Raw genomic sequence first — 14,467 nt, 5'->3', positions numbered from 1 at the left:
TTTTGGTTATAGCTGAAATTATAACATATTTCACTACTTTTCTAGTTTACTTTCATTGTTAAGGAATTTTTAGGGGCCACCACCAATCACAACATTGGTATCATCCTCCCTATTCACTGTCTGGAGCTAGAGTACGTTGATGCAAATACACTTTGTTACTCAATAGCTAGAGAAAGGAAAAGCCATATTTTAGATGAAATGCAACTGAACTCTCTGAAGTCCTGATTTTGGATACTATAAAGACTTTTCATTCTGATTAATTTAAATGTTTTTAATTAAATTAAATATTTCAGAATTGTTCTGCTCAATGTGAAAATGAATATTATAAAATTGTGCTCGTCCTACAAGCTAACTGGTTCTCAGGTACAAATAATAATACAAACACTAGTAGTGTCCTGGGTTGAGTGAGTGGTGGTTTGTTTTTTTTTTTTGGTAGTGGGGGAGGGGGCTATAGGGGTGGGCCCCTGTGAGAAGCATCTCAAAGCTCCCCCAGCTCCAAGTCAGCTCCACCTCTGCACCAAAACTGAGCCAAACAGATGCGCCTTTGCGATAACGTATTTAAGAAGGGACGTGGTGACGAGCAGTGGGAATGGTGAAGAGGAGTTGCTGCAGCTGCGTGAACACCAAGGTCAGTGGAGGAACGGAGGAAGAAAGGAGGGGGGAGGTGTGCCGGAGCAGAGACCCCCCTGTATCCTGTGGTGAGACAGCAGGGCGGCCCCCCCTGCCACCCATGGAGATCTACAGTGGAGCAGACATTGATTTATGGCCTGTGGCTTCTGCTTGGGATAATCAAGGTTCTGTGCCCGAAGGAGGCTGGGGTCTTGTGGGAAAAGGCAGCCCCGCTGCTGTAATTCAGCGCTGGGAGGATTGCAGCATGCGGGGGAATCCCACGCTGGAGCAGCTCGGGAAGGGCTGCAGCCGTGGGAGGGAATCCAGTCAGAGGAATTTAATGACCCATGACGGAGCAGTGTGGGGAACGCTGCGGCCCGTGGGAGGAACTCATGTTGGAGAAAGTTTGTGGAGGACTGTTTGCTGTGAGAGGGGGACCACGATGGAGCAGGAAGAACAAGTTCCGGACACTCCCCTCACTGAAGATGGAAGAAGAAGCCCCGCTGACTGCACCCCCCATTCCCTGTCCCTGTGCCGCTGGGGGAGGAGGTAGAGATATTGGGAGCAGAGCTGAGCCCAGGAAGAAGGGAGGGGTGGGGGGAAGGTGTTCTCAAGATGTGGCAATGCTTCTCACTGTCCTACTCTTGTTACGTGTTCTTATTGTCTGTAATAAATGTATGTTCTTTTTTTCTTCCCCTAACGAGTCTGCCTTTTGCTCGTGACCATAAATGGTGATTTTTATCCCATCCCAGTCCTATCTCTAACCCCAAGCCTGACTCTCTGTCCCTCCTTATTGCCGGAAGAGTGGCTGCGTGGTGGTTGGCTGCCAACCAGGCTCAAACTACAACAAGTAGAAATCTGAGAGTTACAATAATAATAATAATAATAAAAATGCCTTCAACAACAAGAGAAGACATGATTGGCAATACAGCGCTATCTGAACACCAGAGTTGTTGAATTTCATCCATGCAGTTCATTTGTATGAACTAGTAATTGGAAAAATACTTCAGAATTACTGAAGCTTAGAATAAAAAGACGAAAAGAGATTTCTATTTTTCCCCTTTCTATTATATGTGTATGTGTCAGGGAAAAAATAATATTCTTGAAGAATGGTTTGGAATGATATTGATATCAAATGATAAAAGAGAGTGTGGGAACACAGTACCCTCAACTCCCCAAAAGACTGTCTGTCATTCAAAAGCAAGTATATTTGAATTAGCAACAGGGATATTTAATTCTGTAATTTTACATTTTACTAAATTATCATCTGTCTGCGAAGTGTGTAAATCACTATCAATCTCAGTCAATGAAAACCTAGTCAGTAACTGAGCCTCTAATTAAAATAGGGTTTACTAGATCGTAAAGATAACAGTTGTCTAATTAAAAAAAAAAAAAAAAAAGATAGATTCAATGACAAAACTCTAAAGCAATAAGAGTATTATGGTGTTAACAAAATCCTTAAAGAACAGTCACATTTGTTGAACTGAGGATATTCAGTCCTTGGAACACATGAAATGTTTAGGAAACCAGAAGCATACTCTGTCGAATATCAGGTAGTTAATTAGATACTTTAATGTACGTGTATTGATCAAATAAGGACTTCATTTTTTTAGGTTAAGCTCATCAGATATTTAGGTTGTCTTGAAAAAGGGCTTCATTTATGTACAAACCTTTCTGTTTTTTTCCACATTATGGCAAACTGTTAATAAGCAGTTTATCCCCCCTAGGATACCTTGCTGCTATCCTTAGACCACCACAGCTTTATCATGTCTTACGCATAATTACTTCTGTCAGTAAACAGAGTGAGGGCAAGCATGAAAAATAGGGACACACAACCATTTCTTCTCTCACCATATAGTCAAGATAATAAAGGTAGTGACATTTCTGTTACAGAAAAATAGGACATGGGTGCCGAAACCACTATTAGTGATAAAAGTGATAATGAAAAAGTAAAGCCACCTTAAGGACTTTTATCTCCTCTGAGAAAACTTCCTCAGCCCAAGACAGCAGTGCCCTGGCATTGACTGGAATTCTGTTAGACCCCATGTTTTGGAGGGTTGCGTGCAATGTTTGGCTTGAAATCTGGAACCGGTGTTTGTCTTCACCACTCACTGAGCCCAAAACCACTGGTCTCCTGTGTTGAGCTGAAGTTAGTATTCCATTTGCTTGCTCCCAGCCACAGTCAAACTTCACCAAACAACATCTATTACTTTATCTCCCTGTAATTGTCAGCATCCTCAGCATGTGAAATAGCAGGGGGTAAACATGGGATGAAAGTATTGTACTGCTGTCCTGGCTTGAGTGAGTGGTGGAGTTTTCTGTTGGCAGGGGAGGGGGCTATCGGGGCGGCCCCATGTGAGAAGCTTCTCGAAGCTCCCCCAGCTCCAAGTCAGCTCCACTTCGGTTTGGGAAATTGAGCCAATCAGCTGCGCCTCTGCGATAACGTATTTAAGAAGGGACGTGGTGACGAGCAGTGGGAATGGTGAAGAGGAGTTGCTGCAGCTGCATGAACACCCAGGTCAGTGGAGGAACGGAGGAAGAAAGGAGGGGGGGAGGTGTGCCGGAGCAGAGACCCCCCTGTATCCTGTGGTGAGACGGCAGGGCGGCCCCCCGCTGCCACCCATGGAGATCTACGGTGGAGCAGACATTGATTTATGGCCTGTTGCTCCTGCTCGAATGATCAAGGTTCTGTGCCTGAAGAAGGCCGGGGTCTTGTGGGAAAAGTTATCCCCGTTGCTGTAATTCAGTGCTGGGAGGATTGCAGCATGCGGGGGTGTCCCACGCTGGAGCAGCTTGGGAAGGGCTGCAGCCGTGGGAGAGAATCCAGTCAGAGAAAGTTAGTGACCCATGACGGAGCAGTGTGGGGAACGCTGCGGCCCGTGGGAGGAATTCAAGTCAGAGAAAGTTTGTGGAGGACTGTCTGCTGTGAGAGGGGGACCACAATGGAGCAGGAAGAACAAGTTTCGGACACTCCCCTCACCGAAGATGAAGAAAGTGGCAGCACTGACTGCACCCCCCATTCCCTGCCCCTGCGCCACTGGGGGAGGAGGTAGAGATATCGGGAGCAGAGCTGAGCCCGGGAAGAAGGGAGGGGTGGGGGGGAGGTGTTCTCAAGATGTGGCAATGCTTCTCACTGTCCTACTCTGTTATGTGTTGTTAGTGTCTGTAATAAATGTATGGTTTTTTTTTCTTCCCCTAACGAGTCTGCCTTTTGCTCGTGATCATAAAAGGGGGATTTTTCCCCATCCCAGTCCTATCTTGAACCCCAAGCCTGGCTCTCTGTCCCTTCTCATTGCCGGAGGGGAAGGGAGAGAGAGCTGCTGCATTGTGGTTGGCTGCCAACCAGGCCTAAACCACAACTGCTTATTGCTTTTGTTTCCTGCTACACAGATCTTGACTGATGCAATGATGTCCTTCATGGCTTTCCTCCTTAGTACACATGAAGTACTGCTACCAGGAGATATAAAAGATCAGCTCTACAAGATACCCATTCTCCTCCAGAGTAAACAAGAGATGCCAAAAATGAGGCCAACACCTCCCTTCAGTGAACTGAATGAAAGACGTATTATTTGCGTTTTAAAAAAAGACAGCCAGAAGTAGGAAAACATCTTGTCATCACAAGACTGAGGTTAGTCAAGGTAAAGGCAGCTTAACAAAACAAGCAAAGTAGAAGCAGCATTTTCTAGAAATTAAATAGGATTTCAGAGAAAATTATAAGTCATTTCATACAAAATTGCTTTGGGCATCAGATACAGCAGGAATGGTCATGCTGATCTAGTGGGAAAGAGGTTGACTTGCTACCATAGCGGTGCTGAATGTTGTATTTAAGCTTACAAAGGAAAAGAGGACAAGGTAGCAGGAATTCCACTCCAGAAGTCCACTTAACTGGAAATACAAAAGAGCCAGAAGCCATCAAACAGTGGAGTAGGTCTGACAGTCCAGTCCAAATAGTGTAAATTATATAGTTCTCTCAAAGTATTGGAAGAAACTATTTGGAAAGAGCATCCAAGTACAGTTTACAAGTGCATCTGTTAATCTTCACAGTAATCAGAGGAAATGGCTATTTATTTACAATTTTAATTAAGACACTTCAAAACTAATTTTGCAATAAATTGGAGACCTAGCTCCACTTCCCTTCTCATTTATGCAATAATTTTTCCTTATGCAATCTTCCATATAAATATGCTGTTGTTTCTACTTCCTCACAGTGTATGGCAACAATGTTTTAGCATAAATCTACTGATATGAAAAAAATGCTGATTATTAACTTCAGGTTTTTATAATTATGTTTACAGTTTATATTATCTCTTAAAGAGAGTGTTCACATTAATAACCTGCATTAGACATCTTGCACAGGAACTTGGAGTGGGTGAAATCCTTTATTTAAATGTGGCATAATTTCACAGAACTAAAAGAATGTCTTTATTATAATATGATGAAAGCTGTAGTAAATTTTGTTCATGAGTGAAAGCATATAGTGGGCTAGTTGGCAGAAGGGAATCTTCTCATGGAAGACTTCAAGGAGTTGCTGGGGGAAGGTGAATTATAGTTTGTTTTTTCTCTTGAAACACATAAATGGAAATCACTGGAAAATATTGTCAGGCAAATGCATTATTTTTTGCCATAGGTTTAATACACATTTAATTAAAAGGAAAACATGTACCTAAGTTTTCATTACTAGAGAAAAATATAAAAAGAAGTATTGCGAAATGAGAGAACTGTTGTCCATCCTTGTGGAAAGATAAAGGACACACTACCTCAGGAAGATTAAAAATAAGAACATTAACATCATGACTCATAACAAGAAGCTATTTTTTTCATCTGTTAGATTAAAATAAGAACAATTTTAATATTCATAAGATAGAAGAAGCAATTTTTCATGCATTACTTCTAAATAGAAAAAGGCAATTTCAGTATCTTTTCAATCAGTAACTGAATTTGTCATACTTTGTGAAAGATAGATCACTGAAGACAGTTTAAAATAATTTTTAAAGTAGTGGCACACCAAATAGGGCATTTAACCCATTAAGAGGTGGCAGATAGGAGAGATTCAAGTGAAATATATGTTTTTAACTCCTGGTTATGAATTTTTATAAAACTGATGTCAACAGATTTTTGTTCTCAATACATAGTCTTGGTACTTGCTCTGAAGACGTCTTTCAAAGAAAAGTTACTATTTAAAAAAAAAAAAAAAAGATCCATCTGGAAGTTGATTTCAGTTACCTGTGTTAAGGAACATAAACATCTCTGCCTTGCAGATATAGACACCATTTTAACTCTTAGATTACAGACCCATCATAATCTCTTCCTTCCCCAATATAAGAATGAAATAGCTCACTACATTGTCTTTGTTGCCTTTACTCTGTTCTGTGTAATGTGATGCTCACTATGAAAGAACTCCTAATACCAGGATAACTAAGATTTTGCTCAGTCCTAAATTTCTTTCTTACTGTGATCCCATGAAGTACTGTATGTACTGAGAGTTATTTTTCATTCCGGTATTATATTAAATGAAGTGGTAGCAGGTGAATGTCAGAGTACAATATCCTCTGACTAGGTTCTTTTAGATATTCCTCATAAGGAGGGTTTAAAGTTTAATATCAAATTTACTTATTTGATATCATTGTTGTTGCATGGGATTTTGATTTATTAGAGTGATATAGCAGTATACTTAAACCACAACACAAGTGCAAAATAGCTATTGCAGTATACGGTTGAATCACCATACAAACATGATTCCCATTATCAGTCTCTACATGCTCACCACCATGATGCTGAGCGTGCCCAGTTCCCAGGAAGGAATATGTGGGTTGAAGCCCGGTCAACCCCATTTTTCTCTTCAAAGTTCATTTTGTTAGCTGGCCAGTTTTTATATTTAATGTTAGGTTGAGTCACATACACACTTTCTCCCCTGATGCTGCTCTGGCTAGCTCAGAAAGACGTTATTCCACTAATTATCTCAGGGTAAGCTGTTTATACAACCTGAGGACTCACACTGGGATAGCTGTTTATCTAAAACAAAGGTTATTCTCCCGTCCCCCTAAAAGTGCAGCTTTCTTTACAGTAATTGTTGGTCATACTTTGCATTCTTCCCTGAGCTCATTAATTTTGCCCTTTTCCTCTGAGTCTTTCTCCATTGTAGAGGGGTCAGTCACAGTGAAACTGTCAATGCGGTACAAATGTAAAGGTTCTCAACTGCTCGACTCCATTTCACATCTCTCTAATTAATAGATATTCATGTTCTGAATCACTTTTGCCTCTCTTTCACCTAGTACGTTTTGTCTTCTTTTTCTGAATTTGGCCAAAATTAGGATTTTTGAGATGCAGAGTTAAGCCTCTGCTTTTCCTCATCTCGACAACTGTATTCACAGAAAATTTAATTCACACTTACAGGTCATTACAGCTGAATGATATTTACATATGTCTTTTTTTTCTTTCTATGTATTCTACATTTTTATTGCTAACCTCAGAACAAAAGTCATCACTAGGTGTCTTTAACACCTGCTTCAAATGAAAACCAAAATTCAGAATACAAACTGATGAGAGGTGAACAGGACTTCCTCCATATTAAAGCGTCTCCTTAGGAGACATGACTCTAACTATGACATGAGCTCTTCTATCTCAAATTGATTAGCGAGTTAACAAATCTTTTATTCCACTACTGAACCATAATATAAATGTACCTATTAGGTCTCAACAAAACGCCCTGAATGGTTTTACTTGAAGAGTTGTGACCAAGGATACACTTAAGTGGCTATGTTCACATCTGGACATATGCTGTCTCAGAGCGCTAAGAGACCTTATCTACAGCGGTATTCTCAAGCACCCCTTCCCTCTGCTATAGCCATTCTTCAGATACGTAGAAAGGAGCACTTAGCTTCACATATTGAATCCTGTGCAAGTCCTATTACCAGCTTGGGCTTTCCTGGAAACCAAGAAATGCATTCCAGATTTCTAAATGACAGTGTCCTTGGTTTAGGATGAGATGTTCAGAGCTAAGGATTTCAAGTGACAAAACATACTACTTTTTGAGTTTTGCTTAAGCCATATTTTAGCCCAACCTTAACACTTGGGTTTTTCATTTGCAAATGTATGTTTAATACCTGCTATGCGAGCTCAGTCAGAGATTTAAACAACTGAAACAAACTAAGATTGCTATTGTTTCCATCCCCAAGTCAAAATCATAGAATTACACACTAATCCAGGTTCAATGGGACCTTGGCATATCTTTAGCCCACCAGCCCTCTCAAAGCCAGTTGAGCTAAAGGTTGGACAGGCATAATCCAACCACATGTTGAAAACCTCGAAGGATGGAGACTGCACAACTTCTCTGGGCAACCTGCTCCCACACTTGGCTATCCTCACAGCTTTTCCTTATACCTGGTCTGCAACTCTTGGTTCAATTTATGCTGTTGTGTCTTGTCCTCCTGCTATGCACAGCTGTGAAGATGCTAGCTCCATCTTTTCTATAACCTCCCCATAGGTATTAGCAGGTTGCTACTAGGCCTCCCTGAAGGTGTTTTCTCTCCAGGCTGAAAAAGCCCCTTTACCCTTTACCTCAGCTCTCCTCACATGCCTGCCAGCAAAAGGTAGAAACTGAGGTTCCAGCTCTTCCCCTTGTTCAGATTAAAGCTTTCAGTCAGGCCACCTGTATTCAAGAAAGCTGAACTTCAACTGTAACAGCTGTGAAAACAAACACGGTGGTCAAGTATTTGGATGTCTTCACTGAAAAAAATGGTGAAAAGTTGTGATAATTGTTTACACATACATTCTGGAAAATATTATCAAAGAAGCAGTAGAATAATTGAAGGCAAAAAATTATATCACAACAAATGACACAGTCATGAATAGATTTATACTGGAAATCCTCACTGTTTTAACACAGAACATGGAACTAACAGAACTGACACAGTTTTGGAGGATTTTATAAATAAATGTGGAAAAGAAGTTTGTGATAATAGTCTTATAAAGTCTGATATTTTGCAAAGATATTTTAAAGGAAACAAAATTATTCTTTGCATATTGATCCCTGTTTTAAGCATTTATCTGGTTACTTGCGCAAGCAAGGAAGGTTTTGGTGTCGCCTTTTTTAATATTTTCTCTTCATCCATAATAATCTTTATTCTTTGTTTATTTCCTTCAGTGAATTCCTTGAAATTGGCCACAACCTGGCAGAAACAGGGTACTGTAAGGTCACCTTGCTACTGGTTGATACATGCTGCTTGAGTACTTAGAGCTAATTTGGAATCAGAAGTGCCTTAGGATTAGGTATTGCTACTAAGTGGCTTTCTTGAGCCTATTTTTAGGAGTCCTCTGTGTCAATGGAAAATGTTGGGTACCTCAGAACTAGATCTTAGGGAGGCAGAGGATGAAAAAGATGGTCTAGAGGTAGCTGATGGAACTAACACAGGGTGTAGGACCCCTCTGTGACTTCAATTTGATACTGAGAAGAGCTGAAAGATGTCTCCCGACATTTTGGATCTGAATTCAGAAAGCTGAAAATAGCCATCCAATCTTTGAAGATGTACCCTTTCTTTTCTTTCAAAATGTAGATGCAGGAAGAGCAAGCGAAGGCTTCCTCCTTTTTTCTACCCTATCCAGTGATGACAGCACTTGTCCAAGATACAGAATAGCCCAGTTCAAATCCACACATTTACACAATGAAGCTAAACTGGATAAAATTCGAATCTGTTGACCTATAAAATATTTTACAAAGCTTATCCATCTGTATTGTTTGTTCCTAAGGTTGTTTGAGAGAATGATTGGCAGAATAAGGAGAATAAGTGAAAATGTTAGTTAATGCAGATTTGAGTTTTTATAATATTCACTAGGCATGTTCCTGTAGCAATTGATTCATTTTTCCAGAAGCTCTTGAAATTTATTACAGCTGTTTACTTCAAAATACCATGGAAAGGAGAAAAAATGAGTACAGATGACTGATAATGGTTTGGGTTTCTTTTATTTTTTTTTTTTTTTCCAAAACTGAGACCTACCAATTTATTTATAAAATATCCTGCAAAGTATCCTGTTACTGGTCTCTCACTAGGTAAAAACAAATGTCCCAATTAAGTTGACAATGCTTCTTCAGTTGAAATCAAACTGAGTATCCTATGGTAAGTAGGCAAAATGATGTAATAACTATCTTCTTTTATAAATACAATATTCATAATTTGGAAGTCTACTATTCTGTAATCCATATTTGGAAATATTTAATTCCTAACTGAAATGCAGACACTACCTCAGTGTATCAAAACAGCTGACTAATAACACAAAGAAGTACCATATTAAAGCTTAGAAGCATCTATTAATTGAAAGAAGTTGAAACTGTTGATGAAGTGTCACTATGTAAAATCTAAATAGCACTAGTAATAGTCTTAAATGTTGAGATTCCCTTTAACCTGTATTTAATAGACAGACTTACTCAGTAATATGGTATGAGCAGGAGGCTCAATAAAAACTCAAAATGATGCCTTTAACCTCACTGATATAATTCACAAAAATGTGTAGAGTTCTTTGAAACCTGTTTCATCATTTTTTCCATTTAAGATTTTAAAGACATGCTTATACAAGATACGTTTCTTATGTATTTGCAAAGATAACTTGTTTTTGGACTTATGGACTCTTTCGCACCATATGTCTAGATGTTTGAAATAATTTATCGGAAATAAAATTGAATGCATTGAAGGGGTTGTTCTGAGCTCAGTTTACCGATTTATGCAGTTGCTTAACTGGCATTCTCTCACAATTTGATATTATAAACCAAGAAGTCAGAAAGTATATAAATTAAGACAGATGATGATACTCTGGACAACATGCAAAAAGTGAAAAATTACAAGATCATATTTTAAAATAAAAATCTCTACTGGTTTATAATAGAGAAACTTTAAAAAAAAAATCTCCTTTTTTAATTCTTCATACGTATTGATTGATGTACACATAGTAGTGCAGCAAATAACTATCTGTTTATCAGTATGGTATAGTTGTTTAAGATATACTTTTGGGCATAGACTATTAAAAATAATTATTGCCAAACTGAAGGGAAAAGTAACATTTTTTTTTACTTTGGCAATATTTTTACATTCCCTTGGTGACTCTTAAGATGGACTGACAGACATTTTCTCATCTCATTAATATTTTTATTTTTTTTAACACCAACAAGAATTCTAAACTGATTTGGACAGTTTCTATACTATGTGATATTACTGACATAGTCAAATCTGTTAAGTTTATTAGTAAAGATTCTGGTTTCCTGTGTCATATAATGAGCAACATAGTTTATTCAAGTTTTAAAGCTTTTCCAATTGTCAAATGTTGCTAATACAAAAGAATAAGATGCTGCCAAAACTGACAACTGACTTGAGACTTTGATAGAGATTGTAAGAGATCACATACAACACAGGACAGCTTTCACTGTCAAGTGAATCTCACTATTGTCATGGGATTCAATTTTTATCTTTAATGTTAATGGTTAGGCGTGGAGAGGGCAAAGTCAGTGTACAATCCACCTACACTGAGGAGACTGGATAGGGAGTTGTTCATCTGTGATATTGGTGTGCATGCTTCTTGGTTTGTGCTTATATATATTTGTACAGCTTCTAGACTAGAGGTTTTGGGCTCCAGAGGGTAGGCATGAGAATAGACATCTCTCTATACTCTAATTACTCTGTGCCTAATTATTAATAGATAAGCTTTTCTTTGTAGCAGCCAAAGGAAACTCTTCCAGTTAAACTCTTCTAAAAAGTTTTCTTTCCATACTGTATATTATTATATATATAAAAATACATCTATTTATATATATATATAAAATATATATAAAAAACCTAATAGGCAGATAAACTTCCTTCTACCTTGCTTTCAAATATAGCATGTTACATGCCGCTTCAGTGTGGCTACATTGGAGCATTCACCAAAGTCAGGACTGTTTAAAATTTATGGGGTTTATTCTCCTTTTGTCAAGCATTTTCTACATACAGAACATTCACGTGGTGTAAGTTACAGAAGAAAAATGCATGAGACAGACTACTGCAAATAAGTGAGTAACAGACAGTTTACATGACTTGTTTGTTCACAATGGAGAAAAGTTCTTAAAAAGGAAAACAGATTCAGTAGCTAGAAATGTAAGCAGACTCTTATCTTAGTTAAATCTACCCATGAGGAGGTTTGCTCAAGCTAAAGAGAGATCTACTGTACCACACAGGGCAGGATGCTAAAAGCACACAAGATTACAATGCTAGAAAATTCCAGATTTCTAAGCAATTTTACACAATCTAAATTGCAGTAAAATTTTGCTTAAAAAAGGATATTTTTTTTCTGATTGCCTTCAGTAAATGGAGGTCAGTTTAAGAGCTTATAAGCATTCTTTAGCAAAAACACAATAAAAATAAAAAAATTCCCAAACTTTTAAGTCATTGCTCTAAGTCTGGATAGTTGTTTACTGCTGGCTTTATGATCCTACTGACTTGCTATTCTACTTCTGGGAATCTTACTTTTCCCATTTACATGTTTAACCATTGTTAATATTAGAATTCTAAGAAAACAAACTATAAAAAGTACAAAGTTTTGTTTGTTTGTTTGTTTTTTGCGCTAATCCAATTGGATGCATGGAATAGAAAACCTGTCAAGCTAACCAAATGGTTTAACATATATAGACCAATGATACAATGCATAAGCAAAAATGTTATCTACTGGTTGTAGACTTCAGTTCTTTGCATTTTCAGTTTCTTAAAATGCATTTTGTTTGTTTTTAAATAACAGTTTCCTTGATGATATAAGTGAAGCTTTGTGATGCCAGGTATTTAGAACATGGTTTACTCTGAAAGATAAGTGCAATATTTCTCTTTAGTAGAAGTGAAACTCCTTGTGATGAAACCCTGCGATAGCTGAAAAATCTAACATCTATTTTTTTTCTAAAAAAAGGTTAAGCTTTTGCAAGCAGCTCTCTCAACTAAGACTCACCATAAAAATAAACTCCTCAATTCGCAGTGACCAGAAAACACTGCAAATATAATTTCTCCTTTTTTTCTCTCCATGTATGTTCTACAACTTGAGACTAGAAATTTGATGCCAAAAATTTCTTTCCAATGACAAGTAATCCTGTAGCCACAGTGGGAATGAATTATACAATTTCTATGTTTTACCGTTCACGTGAGACTTTCGCTTCAAGGCACAAAAAGATTAAACAGTGAACTGGACAGAACAGGACACAACATTTCAGTTTAAGTAGTCAAAGGATGTACAACAGCTCTTATTTTGTGTCTGAAGCAAACCAAACCAAAAGTTGAATCATACCGAAGTCTTCCATTTACAAATGCAAAGTATCATATTAAATTCCCTGAAGCTTTTTGTTTTATTTTGTTTTTAATTTTTTCCTACTTCCTTTAAAATAACGTATGATATTTATCATCAATTTCAGTAATTTCAATCAACACAATCTCAGCTGATAATTAATGAGTACCATTATCAAATAGCCATTGCTTTAGTAACTTTTATGAAGAAGTTGATTCAAATTGTGTTCAAGTCAAAGAAATAACAGGTATAGAAGGGTCTAACAATTTAAAATTAAAATTGTGTCAATTTGAAGAATGGTGTTATTTAAGTGCAATGTACTGCAAAACTATTAATTAGGTAAATATCTAACACAGATCCTTATGCTTCTCCAACCCAAATTACTGTGTTGCCTCTCTCAACTTCAGTGATTTCACAATTTAACTTATTGAGCCGTCCATCCAGGATAAACAGAGATTCCTTGGAAGGGGTCATGAGATACTGACCAAAAAGGCCACTGTCTTTTATAAGACGGTTCTTACTGCTCCAAGGCCATTCACCTGCCTTGACAGGCTCCTTCAGACTCTTCACCATCTTAACCTTGCCAGAGGAGAGCTCCATGAAGAGAACATCAGTTTGTGTGCTGGAGCTACAGTAGACATTGTATTGATGAGCTTCGGTGAATGATGGCTGAAAAGCTACATCAGATATGTGTAAATTAGTGTGAATGTCAAATGCATTCTGTATTTCTCCTCTCATGGTTATGGACTGGATCCTCATGAGACCTTTTGCATCATCAATACTGACAAGGTAGTGTCCATCTGGAGAGATATGAGGTGTGCCCGTTATGTCGCCATTGTATCCAATCACAGAATCAGTAACACTATCCACTATAAGCTGTGGTAGGACAGCCCCAGTGGTATCAGGCTTACAGCAGATAAAAAAATATCCTCCAAGATGCGTATAAGCCAGTGACTGAGGAATGCAATTATAATCCTTTAAACTAATTGTCTTGATGTACGACATAGTTTCTAGATCAATTTTCTGGAGCACAGGCTCATCCTTATGGAGAATAAATCCAAACCTGGAAGGGAAAGCACAAAATCAAAGAAAGTCAGAGTTACTGTGTGCGTTCTGTACAAATGCAGAAAGCCATTATAAGCAAAGTAGATCAGTCAATATGTGCAGCAGTGTATTGTCATATATCTCAGCTTCAGATGTTTCAGATATTAAGCAGTTTATAATATTTAATTTTTAGTGTTCTTGTAATTGTAATTTAGAGTGCATCACATAAAACGTCTAAAAATATTTATGTGATTAATGGGAAAAGTGTTTTTTTTCCTACTGACATAGGGGGAAAGGTAAACATTATTCTGATCATATCTATTCAGTTATAACTTTTACAAAAGCATGGAAGGAGAATAAGATTAAATAATAGATAATACATCCCACATATTTTAATTCACTTCATATAGTTCTTCAACTTTCTTGGGAACATCGACTTAACCCAGGAGTCATTGTTATTCAGATAATTATCTGAATCTTCCTCATTTTAATTCAGCAGAAATGAATATTGTAAAAGGATTTAGGTTTA

General features: G+C 37.8%; 1 protein-coding gene across 2 annotated transcripts in view; it reads right to left on the bottom strand.

Annotated features, from left to right (window-relative positions):
- Nucleotides 1-11,530: 11,530 nt before the first annotated feature.
- Nucleotides 11,531-14,467, bottom strand: part of FSTL5 (follistatin like 5) — a 330,515-nt gene continuing 327,578 nt past the window's right edge. For both annotated transcript variants that reach the window (XM_042808092.1, XM_042808093.1), the window contains one exon: nucleotides 11,531-13,957. In XM_042808092.1, coding sequence (XP_042664026.1) covers nucleotides 13,255-13,957 — 703 coding nt within the window. In that variant the 3' untranslated portion in view covers nucleotides 11,531-13,254. The remainder of the gene's footprint in view (nucleotides 13,958-14,467) is intronic.

The sequence above is a fragment of the Tyto alba genome, unplaced genomic scaffold, assembly GCF_018691265.1.
Source record: "Tyto alba isolate M040663 unplaced genomic scaffold, T.alba_DEE_v4.0 Super-Scaffold_6, whole genome shotgun sequence".
Taxonomy (NCBI): domain Eukaryota; kingdom Metazoa; phylum Chordata; class Aves; order Strigiformes; family Tytonidae; genus Tyto; species Tyto alba.
Note: the sequence above shows the minus strand (reverse complement) of the source record. Positions and strands in the feature narration are given on the sequence as shown.